This window comes from Halichondria panicea, chromosome 2 (genome assembly GCF_963675165.1).
Source record: "Halichondria panicea chromosome 2, odHalPani1.1, whole genome shotgun sequence".
Lineage (NCBI taxonomy): Eukaryota > Metazoa > Porifera > Demospongiae > Suberitida > Halichondriidae > Halichondria > Halichondria panicea.
The window spans coordinates 5,520,865-5,540,354 of record NC_087378.1 but is presented as its reverse complement, the minus strand read 5'-3'; the positions used below and the strand labels follow the sequence as shown (position 1 = coordinate 5,540,354).

Genomic DNA, 19,490 nt, shown 5'->3' with positions numbered 1-19,490 from the left:
AAAGGTATTGTTTATCTGTTGTGTTAGCGACATCCTATAGATGTTGATCACTACATGTACGTATACTATACTTCCTGAAATGAGGGGGGGGAGGGCTTGACATGATTTGTACTACGTTGCCATTGGGACACCCTGCTGACTGACACCTACACCCTTCAGTTGGCTCTACTCATTTATCAAATCTGTGGTTGCTAAGCAGCAAGTACAATTCTTTTGTTACATACCGTATACCGTATAGCAGGTATATTTCTCGGGTATAAATTTTCGCGGATGTGCCTTTAGAAAGGTTTTCGCAGATTTAATTTTCGTGGAATAGCGCCTTTTTTGCAGCATGCATGCATGAAATATTAAATTCGCGGTTATAAATGTTCGCGGTTCATGCCTAATCCGCGAAAACCACGAACATTTATACCCTCGAAATATACCCTCTATACGGTAGCTGGTAACTTTCGTCGGGTAACTTTTCGTTTACCCTAAATGCGGATATTTGTCATTGCATTGCATGCGTTCCAACCACGCATAGGTTTTTGTGGGGGAAAATGTCGTGGAGGTCAGCCTGCCCACAAAAAAACCTTTGAAAATGACATGCTACATGTACATATATATAGTAATAAATAGTTATGGACGTGGTTGTTAAATAGATAGCCTTCATTCTAAGTGTTTGTACTGTGGGTTTGATTGCAGCCTGCAACAATCTGTGTTCTTGTACTGTGTATCTCAATGAGCAGCTGTTTTGCATAATTTATATACATGTACATGTGCACTGTATTGATACGATTTTGTACCAAGTGTTTATGTATTCACTGCCCTTTACTTTGTCGTTCATTTACAGAATCCTGGTATATCTGATGTGTACACTCAACACTCTGTGGAGGCCACAGCTGCCCGTTACGCCCCCAGTGGCTACTACATCGCATCCGGAGGTATGTCAAAAACTGTTAATATTTTTCCAGCTACAGTGTGTATAATTATAGGCATTGTAGGCATTGTGTAATTTCTTAGCCTAGCAACCTTACCTTTCAAAAATATTTATATAGCCCATACATTGTGCTGAACCTGTGGGTACATGTATACAGTATACAGCAGACTCTCGCTAATCCGGTTCTCTGAATTACAGTCACCTCTATATACATGTACCGGTCATTTTGTGTGGTACGGGTTGCTAGCTACATGTAGATCATTACTGCACAAAACTCTCCCTGAAATGCGACCACCTCACTATTTCGTACTAATCAGTGCTGGCTGCCCAATAGATTTTTATACGTACAGTATAATACGGCCAGATATGACATTTTGGGTGTGGTTTGGCAACTTAATGATTCGTTATCCAGCCATTGGATTTAAGGTAGAACCACGAATTAGCCGCTGCCACTTTCTGAAATGCAGCCACCTCACTATTGCGGCCAAACTGCTCTGTAAACGTATACACGTAGGCCTGCTTAAAGTTGTCTTGCCCACCCAATACATTCATATGTGTATCTCAGTGTCCAATTACTCTTCGTTGTATCCCGTATACTTTAGGCTACCAGTAGTATATTCTTTAAATTGTGCATTTTCACCCATAATTATTATGGCACGATAATTTGTTGTGTGGAATGAGTACTTATCGTCTGAGTGCTATTATATATTTTATATGTATACGCTCTGTGCAGATGCATCCGGTAAGATTCGTATTTGGGACACGACTCAGAAGGAGCACATTCTCAAGTACGAATACCAGCCCATTTCCGGGAAGATAAAGGACATTGTGTGGTCTCCTGATAGCAAGAGAATTGCCGTGTGTGGAGAAGGAAGAGAGAAGTGAGCTATTTGCCACCTTGAATTGTACATTCTATGCGTGTATTTATTATGCCTCGGTACGCATGCCCACAGTGGAATACGGTTGTGTGTGTGTGTCTGTCTGTGTAGACTGCTATATCTGCTCAATGTAAAAGCTTCTATAGGCTTCTAACCTCGTTTTCTTGGATTTCAATTTGTGGATTTGCATCTTTCTCGAGTTACATGTACAGTACTTGGAATGCCATTGAAGCCTTCAGAGTAATGTGTAGCGAAGTTGTCCATAGAGTGTTGTTACCCGAGAAATGAATTATACATACATGTACTTTTGGCATCCTTTTTAGCAACAATCATAGTCGATCATTTCCCACTGATCTGTAGCCTCTATACAGGCTCTACTTTTTCTGTTCTTTATCACAATCTTTCAATAAGATAAAATACGGTATTAATTGGGAAAAAGGAGAGCCTGTATCGCAAAGTCACTAAAAGGTTACATATCGCCCATCTTCATAAAAATCCGTGGATTACGCGATTTCCCAAACCAGGTTTTTCTTTTTTTTTTCTGCACGCTCATTTCTTTCTTTGCTGCCTCACTTTGTCTCCTTATTTTTGTTACAAATGTACAGTACCTTCTATTTATGTTGAGATACATGTAGCTAGACTGGACTAACAGCATCTATGACAACAGCAAGAAAAAGAAAGGCCTGGGAACGATCTGCACCATTCCCTGTGTGCAAACGTATGTGTGCATTTGATAGCTATATAGCATATGTGCGTAGCTTTGTGCTTACCAAGGGATTAGCACCTGCGGCAGCTAGCTAACTTCACGCGGCCTTTATTCGAGGTAAACTACATACTTACAGCTGAAGTGATCCCTTACCAGGAACAATGGAACAGGGTCACTAAAGTAGAAAGCTAGAATTATGATTTGTGGTTGTTGCTTCTTATTTCTGCCCCGTAGAGCATACCGTACCCGTACCCCACAGGAGCTAAACCATTTTTAAGACTCCAGGCTTCTTTGCTGCCTTCGCAAGTTTGCCGTGATTCTAGTCTACAATAAATCCTCTAGCTCCTATTACTTGCAGCATTGTATAACACTCTTTTGGTTTCACCTGTAGATCATATCAACAGCCGAGGGTTAGCACTTCAGTGCTCTAGTTGTAAAAGTTAGTCATTCTCCAGTACTGTACGATGGTGCGATATTATATGTAGGTCATCGTACGATGTTGCAATACATGTAGGTCATCGTAGTAGTTTCCTCTAGTAGAGTGGGCTAGCCTCGATCCCAGGCCGCACTTCCTCTGAAGATGGGCCTGGTATCAACTGCTTGCGCATGCGCCACCTAATCCGCAGAAACAGAGGACTTTGGAACAATCGTATATGCTCCGTAAAACAATGACGTTACAACGAACGGAAGTGGATTGAAGGAAGTAATTGTGAAGGTTTCTAGCCCATCTGATAGCATTCTAATAGCTACCCTTAGCCTGCTACGCTAACAAAAGACTCACAGCCCGCAACAGTGTGGATGACGGTCATCTGAATGGAGTGAAAGCTGACACTAGCCTATATGGACACTCACAGGCCACGCCCATCTAACACTAACCTTGGTGAAAGTTTAGCATGTAGAGCACCGGAGAGACGCTAACTATTGTGCCTTACTTCACAATTGCATGATATAGATATCATTTTTTTAAAGAAGAAAATAGCAACGGCAGTAAAAACAACGAAAGTCAGTGTTCTCCTTTGGAAATGAGTGCAGCCTGAAAAGTAGCAAGGTAATAAACGGACAGTGAGGGACAGTGACGACCATTTCCGGATTTTACTAATGTAAAATGCCCTCTTTTTAATCGAACTTTCAGGTTTTGTTTGTGTGCTGATACGAATGCTTAGAGCGACTTCTACAGGCTGAAAGATGATACAGCAGAGGCCACTGGCAGCTATTTCTAGATAAAACTCTCCACATAGAGATTCATGCTTTTTTGCTACGGTCCACCTACTACTTTCGTCTGGGAATTTCCCCAGTACTCACACTTTATCAGAAGAAAAAAAGCTGCTGCAACAAACCTACAGCTTTGTCTCTAGCTAGCTATATAGCTCGGTGCATGACTCTGTATTCTTTGTCTGTATATTTATCTAGTAAAAATTTCAGTTTGAAACTTTACAGGGAAAATATCCAACGATTTTGCGCTTGCGCAAACAGTCAGTAGTATGAAGAAGGCTACGTACGTACATGTATGTTTAGTTATGACATAACACGAGGGATGTATAGCATAATTATATTGCACTGAAGCACAAGGGCTGAGTGAAATATATGCCTGCATCCCGAGTGTACATGCTATAACTTATATCCCGAGGGTATAGCAACATAACACTGTCTTAGTAACACAATAAATAGAACTGCACAAAATGACAGAGACAATCCTAGACACAGCTCCTCTTTTCTAGACAATATTGTGCCAGTATCTGCAGCGAATGGCTTGACACAAAAATTGTTGGGACCAGTTCCAACGCCTTACTGTAAAGCAGCCCCACCTGGACCCCACTACTGCTGCTCAAACAGGTGGTCTACCCTCACAACCAGGCCAAAGAAGCTCGGCTCTACCCTGCTGCAAAACAGCTCAAGCCCCCAGCAAAATCAAAAAGAACCGCTTCTAGATGCCTATAGTGCTATATGGTGCAGCAGTTGTCTAAGCAATGCATCACAAGACTAGGAACACAGAATCTTCCACACAATAATCTTGGACAATTTAAAAACCTGCATGGTTGCAAAGAACAGCAGTGCTGAACATAAACAGTGTGATGCATGGCTGAACTTACTTTGATACTTATTATTTTAATATGTCAGTCTAATACCAGAGGGACATTTTGTTTAGTGCATTTCGCATCTGCATATTGCATTTAGCAGCAACGTAGCGACGGGATATAACTTCATGCATCAATTTATGTACTTGTACAACAGAGTATCAATGTGTATGCGTTTGCTCTGTACTGGCCAGATACTTAAATTGACATTTCCCCCACCTAGATTTGGCCATGTGTTCCTGTGGGACTCTGGTAGTTCAGTGGGGGAGATCACAGGGCACAGCAAGTTTATCAATGCCATTGATTACCGCCCCGTGCGGCCATTCCGTGTGGTGACTGCTGGAGAGGACAGGAATGTAGGCTGGTTCGAGGGGCCACCATTCAGATACAAGACTGCAATGCAGGTGGGCTTAAGTTCACTCAGGTGTCTCTAATAATTATAAGCCTTCTTGTTACAGTAGCGATCGAACTACGTATTGTAATACCGTAATAATTATAGCTATAATGCACGATACTAACTTATGCGATTTATGCGAGCTGCTATCACGTGGTATATTTTGTATTACACAATTACGTGTAAATTTGCGTTTATTCAAAGCCTGTACAATCCTATAATCGAAGAAGGAAAAATTATGGCCAAAAAACGCATATTTTATACTTGCATATTTCTAGCGCTACGGTACATGTAGTTACATGTAGATCATGGACATGAGATATCTATGGGTTATAGTGTCCCAAAGTCCAACGGATAACCCATACAGAATGAACAATTAAATTTTTGTATCTGATTTATATTCTACGTTTATTGGCTGACTAGACCTACATGTAACAACATTATATATACATCGTTTTATCCTCAAGCAATCGGGAACTATAATTCATAGGTACTATAATATATATTAGCATGAGACGTGTTTTGTGGAATAAGCCAGAGGACGAGAATTATTGCACACAACATGTGTTTTATATCATGATGACCCTGTTCCAAATGAAAGCACCACGGGTGCTGATGCCTTGGTGGAGGTGCCAAAGATACATAACATGAAAGCACCGCGGGTGCTGGTGCCTCGGTGGAGGTGCCAAAGCTACGTAACATACAGCTACTAATAGTGTTTATAATTTATCATGAATATTTGATGATTATTTTTGCATTGATTAATTTTGCTGCATGCAGGAGGTAGAATCCAGAACTCAAATAGTGGGTAATGATCGACCATGATTGTTGTTAAAAACGATCGATGCCAAAAGTTCATGTCTAAAATTAATGGCTATATCAGCAGAGCCTATCAGCTCTCTTCTCACTCTTGCAGCTACCAATAGCTAGCGTTCTAGTGCAGAGCTAACTACTAAGTAGAGTAGCAACACTCGGTGAACAAGTTTTGCTACGCACTTCTTCTGAAAAGGCTGCAATGGCATTCCAAGTAAGCAAAACTAGGCATAACTCGAGAACGAAGCATTATTTTGCAAATCCACGAATTAAAATCCAAGAAAACATGACTAGAAGCCTATAGAACTCTTACTTGCACTTGATTGATCCTTGAGCAGCTGTAGCAGTCTACACAGACACACACAAACACACTACCGTATACTTCGCTTGCGCATGTGCACCGAGGCATAATTATGCATGAAGGCACATGGCTGTCAGAGAGGTACGACACGCGGTTAAGCTCATGTGGTTGCTATTTCTTGAGTGGAGGCAAGAAAGACAAAAAAGTGGTTATATAATAACGCATTCCAATGACGACATTCCAGCTGGTGGTTGTGTTGAAATTGGTTGAAAAGCTACTATTTCATACTCTGCTACTGGTGAGCTGAAAGAATGAGAAAGTGTTGCAAAGCTGCACTGTTTCTCGAGAGGCAGCCAATAATTTATATGGACTTCACACTTTTGGCACACTTTTCAGCAACAATCACGGTTGATCATTTCCAATTCCCTGCATGCATGCAAATGCAATTATACACGTGTGTATTTAATAGCTAGATCTAGCTTTTCGCCTCCACAAAAGCATCAGCACCCGCACTGTTTTCATTTATTCTGACACACTGTGCATGCTTACAGCATTTCTGTGTTGTCTGCTTGTGTCAATGAATAGTGAAATGTTTTTGTAACACTGCAGGGCCACACTCGTTTTGTGAACATTGTTCGTTTCTCTCCTGATGGTGAGCTCGTCTGCACTGGAGGTGCTGATGGCCAAGCCTTCCTCTACAATGGCAAGACAGCAGAGAAAGTTACTAGTTTGGGTGGAGACAAGGCTCACTCTGGAGGCATCTACTGTGTAGGTCCCTATGTGACGATACTGTGTGTTTGTGTTTGTGCACACATGCGTGCATTTGCATGTGGGAGTGATAATTATGGTCAGGGCCCAACGGAGTGTCTAATTGTGCACACATAGCTGTGGGTAGCTACTGGTTCACCCCACTCTCTCATAGCAAGCTATTATGTATTGCTCTGCATATTTTGCTCGCTCATAGGAAGTTAGGACCTTATCTATGGGAACCTATCTGCTTTGCATTTTTTCCCAGAAACTGATCCCAATTGAGTAAGTACATATTTACTCTATTATTATATACTTACTCTACTATTAAATTGGGATCAATTTCTGGGAAAAACAAGTTTTGATAAGCAATTACCCCCCCCCCCCCTCCATGTTTGCCAGCTGCAGCAAGGGTAGAATGATTGGTGCGTGTGCGTGTGGACACACAAATGAGCTGTTTGAGCAAACTAGACCTTTCATGGACTGATTTAACTGCTAATGAGACAGTAGTTGAGTTGAAACTTGTAGGCAATCTTCGAAAGCGACAAAAAAATACTCATTCCCATAATAATAGTGTTGTATAATAAGGACAATGCGATAAGAAATTGTTGTATCCGTTTTGTGCTGTGCAATGAAGCTCAATGCACGGGGTGAATTCTTGTTACGTTCAGGAGTGTATTCATGCACTCCTGTATCTCTTTGTGCTCAAATCCTTCAAAATTATGTAGTACATTGCGTCATCTTAAAAGTCATCCATATTTCTAGTGAACGTGTTGCTAATATACATGTAGAAGCCTATTATCACTCTCAATCTAGTGGTACACAATAGGCCTCTTGCCGGACACTGACTGGAACACTACATTGCACATGTACATGTAGTTGTGTAATTTGGTTCTACATGTATGGTATGGCGGCATTGGGCTAGTTGTTAACAGTATACACGATATATGAGAGGGAGGATAACTGAAACACAAGTTTAAGGCTACACTTGCAAGTGCATACATGTACATGTAGTACGTGATGTGTACCTGTCCGTTTCTCTGTTACAGTTGAGCTGGAGCCCTGACAGTAGGCAAGTGCTCACTGCCTCAGGGGATAAGACCTGTAAGATGTGGGATGTGGAGACTAACAGTGTTGTGACGTAAGTTCCTTGTTTGCATTGTGTGGGAAGCCTGTAATTGTCATATCTATTGTTACCCAAGGTGCGCGTGGGCGGCCACGGGTATAGTAGTTCGCTGGTTTGTTTTAAAGCTTCGTTGTCATGTAAAAGCGAGCAAAAGTAAGATGCACATTGGTTAGCTCTACACATGAGGTAAGATACATAATTATTTGCAGCGAAGTGACCCTTTACCAGTATCTATCCTCTGATGAATTTTCATTCAACAGCCGAGGGTTAGCACTTGAGTGCTCTAGTAGTTATAGTTGAGCAACCATGCTGTTACTATAGCCCATCAACCCAATTTCATTTATAGTACAAACTTCTCCAGAGCATTTTATGCTGTGCCCATTGTGTTTGTTTGTGCAATATATGTCTGTCTATTTATTCTGTGCATGTAGCTAGTAGCTGCGTGTGCACATGCACTTATTATTTGTTTGTCTCCATGCAATTCAACCAGCAGCTGTACACTTTGTGTTGATTTGTTAAGTGTGATAAACAAACCTGAAACATATTTACCAAAGTTTCCCATGTTCAGTGAGTTCAAGATGGGCAGCCAAGTTGATGACCAGCAGGTAAGTTGTCTGTGGCAAGGCAGCAACATACTCTCTGTCTCCCTCTCTGGATACATCAACTACTTGGACGTCAACAACCCTGACAAGCCACTCAGGGTCATTAGGGTGGGCTCACATAATCAGCAGCTGTGCATATCTATCAATTAGCCCTGTATCCCCCATGATATATGATACGTGTTTATATACACATTTAATACTTACGCAAACATTCAGAAACGTCTTTGACCCATTAGTTTTTAATGGTTTTTGCCATAAGTACACATCGCATTAGCAATAGCGTTGAACAGGGGTTAGGGTTTCTTTCAGGATTTTACACACGGGGGTTCCAAATATTGAGTGGATGATTGCAAGCATGAGTAAGAAATTTACTTTCAGAACAAATCAAGCAGGTGAAAATCAACCATCACTGAAGTAATTAAACCCTGCCAAACAATGCACGTTATATGCTTTTTCAACATTAGTGTGTGTATAATTAATGTATCTACTGCAGGGTCAGCAAAAGAATCTGACTGCCCTATCCACATCTGCTGACCGCTCCACTATTTACGCAGGAAGTTTCACTGGCAGGATTAATATCCTACACACGTACATTTACAGGGTTACAGTGTAATTGGTTTATGTTGTGTGTAGCCCCCCCCCCCCCACTGTGACAATGTTTGTCAGTAGATAAAGTAACTGAATGCTAATCGAAGGCTTTAATTCCTATGCTGCAACAGCTTGCACATGGACGCTACTATCTGAATATTGTTCGAATTGTAGGAGTTCCAATAAATTATGTTGTCGTAGGTTTTTGTTAGACACACACGTATGTGAATTTAATGTATATTTGCCTTGATTTTGAGCACGCTATTGGAATGTTGAAAGTGGTGAGGTGGACCTTGTGTCTGGGCAGGCCCACACCAACTGCATCAACACCATCCAGGCTACACCCGACAAGGTATACTCTCTCGGACTGGACAAAAGCTTTAAAATCATCCAAGCTGCCACAAATGAGTTTGAGTAAGTATTAACCTCGTTCCCGGTCCATTTTCTCTGTAATGTAACTCATGTCAAAAATAGGGCCCTGTATCCATTGCATGCTTGATGTGTGCATACATGTAAACTGCAAATTATCCAGAAATCACAGTATTTTGAGGCTCTCACCCCCCACAATGATCAAGAAGTTTAGCTATCTATAGCTCCTTTCATGCTAGGTAGTATAGCAACAGGGGCACCCCTTTTTTTGCGTAGAGGTAAATGAGAGCCTTGATCCTCTTTCTTTTTATAGAAAGGTTGATGTGAATGGCATGTACATGTGAATGGCGTTGTGACAAATTGTGCTGCTTTGTATGCTTCTTGGTGCTCTCTTGGGTAATCAAGCATGGTTTCCTCCATGTTTCCTCTTAATATATTTCCTTTTTTGTATCTAGCCATTTAATTTCAGCTATTGAATGAATGCACCCACACAGCATAGAATGTACTGTATACAGAAGCTGTTCTAATGTACTTGCTTTTTTTGTTATCACATGCTTTTCCTTCCTCACCCAGTGCCCAAAGTCTGAACATCCCTGACCGAGACCCGTCTGGTCTAGCTGTGGGGCGCGATGGTCTGGCTGTCATCACTACTAACCTCGATGTCCTTGTGGCCAGGGATGGCACAAAAGTCTCGTCCCTTTCCGTTGATTATGAGCCTGTCTGTGTTGCCTTCCACCCCTCTGAGCCTGAGGTGGCTGTCGGAGGAAAGGTGGGGGAAAATAGAATACTGATGTACCAAAATTTCTACAATAAGTATGCAAGTATGCGAGGCCAAACAGGATTACGACTACAGTTTAGAGGCTGAAATGCTTGAGTAGCCATATGGCTTCGGAGGTTTACTGATTAGTAATACTTGAACTTTTCAGCTTATATTTTTGCACACACCCAGAACTCCAAGGTGTATGTTTACACTGTAAACGGTGACACATTTTTGCACACACCCAGAACTCCAAGGTGTATGTTTACACTGTAAACGGTGACACCCTTTCTGCAAAGACAACACTCAGTGTTGGGGAACAGATCACAGTTATTGCATATTCCCCCGATGGAAAATCGGTTGCCATAACTTCTGGCAAAAGCATTGTTGTGTTCGATGCTGCCAACTATCAGGTACACCGTTATACAGTTAGTACTCTTAATTGTTGATCGTATTTCACTATCGTACTGCCCATTTATGAATGTACGAGCTAATCACGTTTCACCATGTTGCAGGAGAAGAAGAGACTCGTCTTTCACTCCGCACGAGTCATGTCTCTAGACTGGTCGCAAGACTCCTCCCAGATTGTATCCGGGTCAATTGATACCAGCATCATTGTCTGGGACCCAGTCAAGGGTGAAAGAATTGAGATGATCAAAGGTAAGCTTCCTGGAATAAAATGTTGTATGTATGAACAATACTTGTAGCTATTTCCATTTGAAGTTCTAGCTGTCTTTTCTAAATTCTCAGGTAATACTTTTTCGAAGCCCTGAGTATTTCTACAATCAAAATTGGCTTATATCGCTAGTGTTCATTGCTGTATATTCTTTCTAGGTGCCCATCCTCTTTCTATCGTGTCCGGAGTTTGTTGGATTAACGACAAGCAGTTTGCAAGCTGTGGCCATGACTGTTGCATCAGGATCTGGGAACAAGCATAGGACGTTGAAACTCATGTTTATTTTAACTGTTTTAGCTTTGTGACGCTTCTAAATTCATTGTAGATTATCCAGCTTTTATAGTCTAGTAAATTACATTCGTTTAATATTGTGAACAGTATAGTTAGTGTGTGTCTACTGTACATTGGAGTGAATACCTAGTGATGTGAGTCTATGCATGCTAAAATGAAGCCCTGCCTGATTTTTCATAATAGGAGGCTGCAGCTGAAGAGGAAAACCACCCTGGAAGCTAGAGTCAGAAGTTACAACAATCATGATGGGTGTGTCTTTATAGCATGTAGACTACGTCATTAAATTGGGAAAATTAAAATCAAAGTTTGAGAGAGCAAGACCTACAGAAGGTTACTATAATTATAAGTCTGCATGGAGACATGCAGCCTATATATATATATATATAGGCTCACTGCATGCATGGAAGCATGGGTCCCATAATTATGCATGCAACTGTACTTTGTGTGTGTATATCTGTGTGCCAGTTGTGTGTACGTGTGTATAGTACGTACGTATGTGTGCTTGTAGTCATATAAATTATGGCTCATGATCAGGAGGGTTCTAGATGTTAGGACTATACCTATACGTACTGGTTCACCCCCACCCCCTCATAGGAACCCCATGCATATAATTATATCTATGTAGCCTCGAGACCATGCAGGCCATTCGTTGTTTGAAAGAACGCCTGGTCAAGTTCCAATGTAGAAGTTGTTGGTCCAGGAATTTCTTGGACCATAATTGCCCACAACAACCATACTTACCCGTGAATATCATTATGATGCTTACAGTAACGTTCAGCTGGCTATAGTATTGTTGTGTTTGCGGTTACTGCAATTATGCTCACAACTACTCGAGCCTAACCACTCGCTGACTTAGCTAGACGAGTTCTACATTGGAACTTGACCAGGGGTTCTTTCAGACAACGAACGGCCTGGTCTCGAGGCTAATATCTATGAGTGAAAAATGCAAACTGTAATTTGCATTACTTCACTCTCACTCTTCACTCTCACTCCCCTACTCGTAGGAATCTTATAACTATATATGGGTTGATCAATTTCACTTGGTCTCAAATTCCCAAAGTTATGTCTAGTTGCACAGAACTAATACAGTGTAGCTAATGAAATATATAGTAGGCACAAATTGCTCAAACTAAACATTTTGCACATTTTATTTTCGAAGATAGAGGTTCGAATGACCACACCCCTACAGTCTTCTAACCGAAAGTAAACCAATTTTCGAGGCACTAAAATTCAAGGTTCGAGGTTAATCCTCAAAAACCTCGAAAATCTAGTACAGTAAGAGTTATTTCGTAGCTCTTAGAAAGCTCAATCTGGGGTATGCAGAAGGCCTCTTGCCTTGTACCTGGTTTTGAATGCGTATCTTTGCCAATGACACTGTATACCCAAGCCCTATTGCATTTCTAACAATTACCTTTATGTTTTTTATTTGTGATTTGCGTGAAAACTCGTAATTTGAAAGAGCGTCGCATTTAACCCGGTTTACGAACACTACAATAATGCACTGTACACATGTAGTTGTTTGGTGGAATTGGAATAGTTTTACACACTGTACATGGATTGGTAGGACAATTGAAGCACAAGTTAAAACAACACAGGTATATATACATGTCAGTTTTTCTCTTTGCAGCTGAGCTGCGTGGAGCCCTGACAGCAAAGCAAGTGCTCACTCCCTCAGAGGACAGGACCAGCAAGATCTGTGATATGGAGACTATCAGTGTTGTGCCGCACAGTCATGTATAAGTGCCTTGTTTATTAACTCGAGGGTTAAGACCCAAGGCAGTTACATACTCTGTCTCTCTCCGGATACATCAAGCTTGGCCTGAGGTGCAGTTCTGAGATTAGTGTTGTACATCACTGTACAAGTATTGTTTCCTTATATATATTTGAACCTTACCCATGCGCCATGGCTAGGTCTATACCTACATGTACGTATGATCACAGAAGAGTCAATAAACAATGACATAACAAGTGGTGCAAGCTGCGCTGTGCTAGCGCCTCTCGCTGTTGTTTTACTTTCGCTCAAAACTATTAGAAGAGGTGAAGAGGTATATGTTGATTGCGATCTACCACAATATTGAGGCTGTATTACAGAAAACCAACAAACACACTGACAGAGACTATAACCCCTTCCACTAGTACGCACATCTAGTCAATTACATACATAAATGATTATGTACTGGTTGTCATCCACCCACTCAGGGTCATCTCACAGAATCAGCACCTGTGCGCCTGACTATCATTAGCCCTGGATTCCCCGTGATAGATGACCTGCTAGTTATGTAAACACTCCCATGCTTGCCCATTAAAAGTATTGCTTTAATTTCCCATAATGCAAGCTACATTATTATATATGTACTGGTTGTCATCCACCCACTCAGGGTCATCTCACAGAATCAGCACCTGTGCCTGACTATCATTAGCCCTGCATTTCCCGTGATAGATGACCTGCTAGTTATGTAACACTCCCATGCTACTATGTTTTGCAGTCATCAAACATAATTATGCGTATACTTTGCGAGTTTAATGAATTCGATGATCGCAAATATCAATATTGAAACTAGATAAAAGTCATCTTATTGTGATCTTGCTGACGAAAACCAAACCTGGTAGAATGCTCCAACAGCTATTGGTGTTCATGTACATATATATAATTATATCAATATTGAAACTAGACAAAAGTCATCTTATTGTGATCTTGCTGACGAAAACCAAACCTGGTAGAATGCTCCAACAGCTATTGGTGTTCATGTACATATATATAATTATATCAATATTGAAACTAGACAAAAGTCATCTTATTGTGATCTTGCTGACGAAAACCAAACCTGGTAGAATGCTCCAACAGCTATTGGTGTTCATGTACATATATATAGTTATTTTCATAATAAAGTAATTGATACAAAACAGAAGCACATACAGTAGAACCTCGATTATCCGGACACCTTGGTCCCAGAAGCAGGCCGGATAAGTGAATATGCCGGATAATCGAATAGATAAACCACGCCTTGATCCACCCACTTTATTGATAAACAGCAGTGCCGCATGGTTGTCTGCGCATGCGCAGAAGATAAGCAGGCATGTCTCCATGGTAACAGCTGCAACGCGCATGCGCATTTTAGGGACACGCCCATTTTCTGAATTATTTAATCTGAAAACTGCCAAGCCGGATAATCGAGGTTCCGGATAATGGAGGGCCGGATAATCGAGGTTCTACTGTACTAGCTAACTGATAAAAAATAATTAATTATACCTGCATGTACTTCGAATTTGGACTAACACAATGTGTCTCTGATGCTATTAATTGGCTCATTTTTGAGCTTCATCCACCCCATGTACATATTGTATTTCAACATGGGAGCTACCTGTCTAGACATAGTTTACCTCCATGCTAAGAAGGAATGCACGCGCCCACACACAAATAATTATGTCTGTATGTACCGTATAACGGAGAGTATTAATATTTGGCAAATACTGTATAGCGAGTATATTTTCGTTGGTGCACATTTTCGTATAAGCTGCCTAATTAAATATTTCGTATTTTAAATATTCATACAGCTCAATGTGTACGGTGGCCTCGAGTGCTACTCATAGTTGATAGTTCGTACTTGATAGTTCAAATGCGTAGTTGCTAGTTCACAGTTGCTACTTGATAGTTCAAACGCGTAGTTGGCAGATGGTAATATTCGTGACCTTTAAACTTTATTAATTAATCTGAATTATCTAGATGCCATACAAAACTTGTTTCTATAATTCCCCCCCCCTGCCGGGAATATAGGTGCATGGGGATTAGACTTGAAATTGCCTCCCTACCTAGATGTGTAGACATAATTATTAAAACACACATTATTGTCGCCTTACGCCAGCTATAGATATCTTAGCACAATTATTATGGGCCAGCCGGTGTCAGTATCATAATTTTAATATCTTGGATTCTACTCAAATTTTGGTTAATTTTATGGCTGAAAGATTAGAGGCAGTGCAAAGATCTACATACAACATTTGCTAACTGGCGTCGAACATATATAGTCTTTGCTGGCATCAGACGGCACTAACGTGTGTCCGCTATACATTAAGTAGGGTTTCCCCTATCAATGAAGGCTTAGAGAAACAAATCTAGAATAATTTATGAAGTGGGCGCATTAGTCGTTGCAAAGTTTAAAGGTCACGAACTACCAACTGTCAACTGCCAACTATCTACCAACTGCCAACTAGCAACTAGCAACTAGCAACTAGGCGTTTGAGCTATCAAGTAGCAACTGCAAAGTGCCAACTATATGTTTAAACTATCAAGTATAAACTGTCAACTATGTGTAGCACTCAGGGCCACCGTAAGATAGGGACGTTGAACCTATTGCGGTAGAATAATTTCGTAGCTTTCAATTTCGAAATTTCCGAAATTATCCCACTATACGATAAGCCATTTGAACCAAATTGACAATTTTTGCCTCTCATGCGTGGCTTCTATGTCAATGACATGCATGCGTCTGCTACTTAGTTTTAATATAATTATTGGTGAATTCGGTAAAATTAGCCAAATCGTCAAATTAAAACGCTAACCAAATTTCCCGTCATACGAAAATAGGCACTTATTTGCTGTTTTGTTAACATACCTGATCGGAACCTATCTGGTCCAGCTATGGGGTGCGGTGGTCTGGCTATCGTCGTTATACTAACCTGAATGTCCTTTTGGCCACAGATGAGAGTCAAACCTCCTCTGAGCCTGAGGTGGATGTCTGAGGAAAGGTATGCTCATAAAAAATATTATAGTATACATAATTATTATACATAATTAATTTACCCTACCCTAACCCCTAAAGTATGTTCATGCCATGTATCAACACAAGTTACATGTATGTCATATCTCATGTTTGTAAACTTAAGTTGTATTCCAAAGTGTATAGATCGATTCCATGTATATAGTTACTTAATTAATTGTTACTTTTCGCGAAGGTGACATTAATTCATGCAGTGTTATATATATTACAGTAGACTCTCGTTAATCCGGCCACCCTTGGGACAGCTAGTGCAGCTTGGAATAGCGAGGTGGCCGCATTTCAGAAAATAGCCGCGACTTAAAAACGACCGTACCTCGATGACTAATTTTGCTTCTGCATGTCTCGAGGATAATGTTATGCTCTCTAATTTTATCTGCCAAACCACACCCACAACGTCATATCTGGTCGTAATAAACGTATGTAAATCACTAGTTTGGGGCAGCCAGTACTCGGAATAGCGAGTTGGCCGCATTTCAGGGCAAGTTTTGTGCAGTAAACATCTAGCTAGCAGTCCCTGCCAAACCAAATGGCCGGCATATCGACCGTACTTTAGAGAGCCGGAATAGCGAGAGTCTACTGTATATAACTTCTGGTATTAGCATTGTTGTATCAGGTACGCTTCAATGAAAATGATGAAAATGAATAATTTTATCAGTCCTCCTTTGAGTTTTTTATTGGTCACACTTAAAGTCGTACTGCCTGTTTCTGAAATGCATGCTGCTAAACACAATGACATCACCTTGCAGGAGAAGAGAAAAACAATCCATTTGGCACTGTGCGATGAAGCTTAACGCACAGGGTGAATGCTCTATGCGTTTTTTGTTTGATTATCTGCTTGTGTTTTTTTTATAAATCATCTGTATTTGCAGGTGTCTATCCTATCGTGTCCAGGAAAGCAAGCTGTGTCATGTCTTTTGCTCAGGATGTGGAAGCAAGCATAGGACGTTGAAACTCACACGTTCTATAATTTGTCTAGTTAGTCCCATGAGCGAATTCCCATGCATGCAGTCATGCTGGCCCTGAATGCAGCAACCTGTTTCCTTGTATGTCATCTATACAGCACAGTGCCATTTCCTGGAACACTTACTCAATGGCACCATTTGGTTTTTCCTCCATAATTATTATGGCATGGTTGATTTTGCCCTGTTGTTTGTTTAGCCCCATGTAACAGTAATGTGGGTTTTGTTTGTCCAAATAAAGGTATTATGTAATTGTGCGTACCACTTGAAAGAAACTTTCCCTATACACTCGGAATTTCATGCATGACTTAATTGCTATAGTTGTAACTTAGAGGAAGTACGACACGCGTGCCTCGATTTAGCATGCAATTAGGATTGCTATCAAGGCACGCATGTCGTACCTCCTCTGCATGGTTGTAACTGTTGTTAGTAAAGTCAATGCAGGACTAATTCCCCATAATTATAAGATGTGCCATGAGAATGCAGTCTGTAACTATGCATGGAATCCCAAGGCAACAAAAGTATGAACTCGCAAAAAAAGGATTGAACAAAACCTAAGGCTCACGTCTACATGAAAATTGTCACATGCAAAAATAATTGTCTTATATAGCTAAATTAATAGTCATTACTACATGTAGCCTCGACCCCCGGCCGATCCGTCTCCAATTGAACGCTAGGTCGCCTTTTCAACTTCGTTCTATTAAAAAAAAATCGGCCTGGGACCGAGGCTATACTACATGAAGATTAGCTCTACATAATTATTTTCGCGCTGCTCTGCCCTCGAAAAACGCGAAATTTTGCACCTCAAGAAAAATTTCCGGTTGTCTGGTATCAGAGGAGGCTGGAACCACTTGACCTTAGCTAATTAAGGTCAATAATTGGATTTATCCAAACTTCTCTTGCAGACTACTTCAAACCTAGTTTTTAGTGTCTATCAGTTTAAAACGTTATTTTTCAGGGGGAGTCAAATTTTATTTTCGCCAACTTTGCTCAGAAGCAGAGATACAATCAAAAGTCTTGCTCTTGTACTAGCCTCGATGTCATGAGCGGCTTGTTTTCGAGGTCACTGTGTAGCTGGCTTTGAGGCTTGTATCTCTGCTTCTGAGCAAAATTGGCAAAAATAAAATTTGACCCCCCCTGAAAAATAACGTTTTAAACTGATAGACACTAAAAACTAGGCTTGAAGTAGTCTGCAAGAAAAGTTTGGATAAATCCAATTAGTGACCTTAATTAGCTAAGGTCAAGTGGTTCCAGCCTCCTCTGGTCTGGTATTGATGCTTGTGTGTAAAGTGCGCATGCGCAAACTTAAAATGACTGTATAAAAACCCTTCTCCAAGTACGGACGTTTATTCAAGCTACAGTACAAGTATGAGGGGAATTCTTGTACTGCTCCTTGCAGCTAGCATATGCTCAATAAATGCTTTAGAGCGAGAGGAGCTGATCAACGCTGCTATTCAGGATGTGGAGAGGGAAGAACTAAGCATAGCAGCGCTAGCACAACACAGCAAGGCTCCAGACGGTGCAACAACATCTAGTGAGCTCCTAAATGCTTTCAAACGTGCCTCACCACTTGCTATAAAGCAAGGAAAAGCAAGACTCAAGTTCGAAAAACTAATTCACAAGGCTGAAAGAAGCATTCTGGAAAATGAAAGGAGAGAGATGACAGACATAGATAACCTTGCAAAAGCAGAAGAGATAGCGAAAGTACTGATGAGTAGACCTGGATCTATTCTTACCAAAGATGAGGTTGCTAAGATGTATGAGCATGCAACATGTACCAAACCGCCTTCCTGCAACCTCCCTACCATGAAAACAATGCGAACAGTAACCGGTATATGCAACAACCTTGAAAAACCATTGCTTGGATCTTCTACAACTGCTTTCCGCCGACTAATTGAGCCACAGTACGAAGATGGATTTAGTCAGCTTCGTGGAACCATGCAAAGTGAAGGAAATTCACTATTCAATGGAGGACCATTCCAGCCACCAAATCCCAGCCCTCGGATTATTAGCTTGAATGTGATTCAAGACCAGCCATTAGTCAACAATGATAATACTCATCTTATTATGCAGTGGGGTCAGTTTATGGATCACGACTTAGGTCTTGCTCCATTTTTTCATGATGAAAGTCGATCATTGTGTGAAGGATGTGAAAATACAGATAAATGTGCCCCAATATTAGTTCCTACAAGTGATCCAATTTTTGGAAATCAAGTGTGTATTGAATTCCCTCGAAGCATTCCAGCTTGTGATAGTGGAGGAGCAAATGGTGAAGTACGCCCACGGCAACAAATAAATGATCTGACCTCTTTCATTGATGCCTCTCAAGTATACGGCTCGAGTCAAGACGTATTTGAGGCAGTTCAAGATACTAGAACTGGGCTACTGCGAACTGGACCTAACATTCCAGGTAAGCTTAAATTCACTAACAGCAGTTTAATGCTTCTTTATACATACTATTAGCTACATGTGCGCATGTATATGTTAGCTCACAATCAAATTATCCTAATAACA

At 40.9% G+C, this 19,490-nt stretch overlaps 2 protein-coding genes and 1 long non-coding RNA gene across 4 annotated transcripts in view; 2 read left to right on the top strand and 1 right to left on the bottom strand.

Moving 5' to 3' along the window:
• LOC135331314 (WD repeat-containing protein 1-B-like) overlaps window positions 1-11,372 on the top strand; it is a 16,016-nt gene extending 4,644 nt beyond the window's left edge. For both annotated transcript variants that reach the window (XM_064526431.1, XM_064526430.1), the window contains 12 exons: window positions 833-923; window positions 1,653-1,800; window positions 4,802-4,982; window positions 6,696-6,854; window positions 7,883-7,974; window positions 8,528-8,669; window positions 9,055-9,136; window positions 9,410-9,563; window positions 10,092-10,287; window positions 10,524-10,688; window positions 10,791-10,935; window positions 11,110-11,372. In XM_064526431.1, coding sequence (XP_064382501.1) covers window positions 833-923; window positions 1,653-1,800; window positions 4,802-4,982; window positions 6,696-6,854; window positions 7,883-7,974; window positions 8,528-8,669; window positions 9,055-9,136; window positions 9,410-9,563; window positions 10,092-10,287; window positions 10,524-10,688; window positions 10,791-10,935; window positions 11,110-11,213 — 1,659 coding nt within the window. In that variant the 3' untranslated portion in view covers window positions 11,214-11,372. The remainder of the gene's footprint in view (window positions 1-832; window positions 924-1,652; window positions 1,801-4,801; window positions 4,983-6,695; window positions 6,855-7,882; window positions 7,975-8,527; window positions 8,670-9,054; window positions 9,137-9,409; window positions 9,564-10,091; window positions 10,288-10,523; window positions 10,689-10,790; window positions 10,936-11,109) is intronic.
• The window catches only part of LOC135331326 (uncharacterized), a 19,597-nt gene continuing 10,651 nt past the window's right edge, over window positions 10,545-19,490 (bottom strand). The window contains exon 2 of the long non-coding RNA XR_010392998.1: window positions 10,545-15,975. This is a non-coding gene — a long non-coding RNA (uncharacterized LOC135331326). The remainder of the gene's footprint in view (window positions 15,976-19,490) is intronic.
• LOC135331760 (eosinophil peroxidase-like) overlaps window positions 18,316-19,490 on the top strand; it is a 3,235-nt gene continuing 2,060 nt past the window's right edge. Inside the window, exon 1 of the mRNA XM_064527004.1 lies at window positions 18,316-19,386. Coding sequence (XP_064383074.1) covers window positions 18,345-19,386 — 1,042 coding nt within the window. The 5' untranslated portion in view covers window positions 18,316-18,344. The remainder of the gene's footprint in view (window positions 19,387-19,490) is intronic.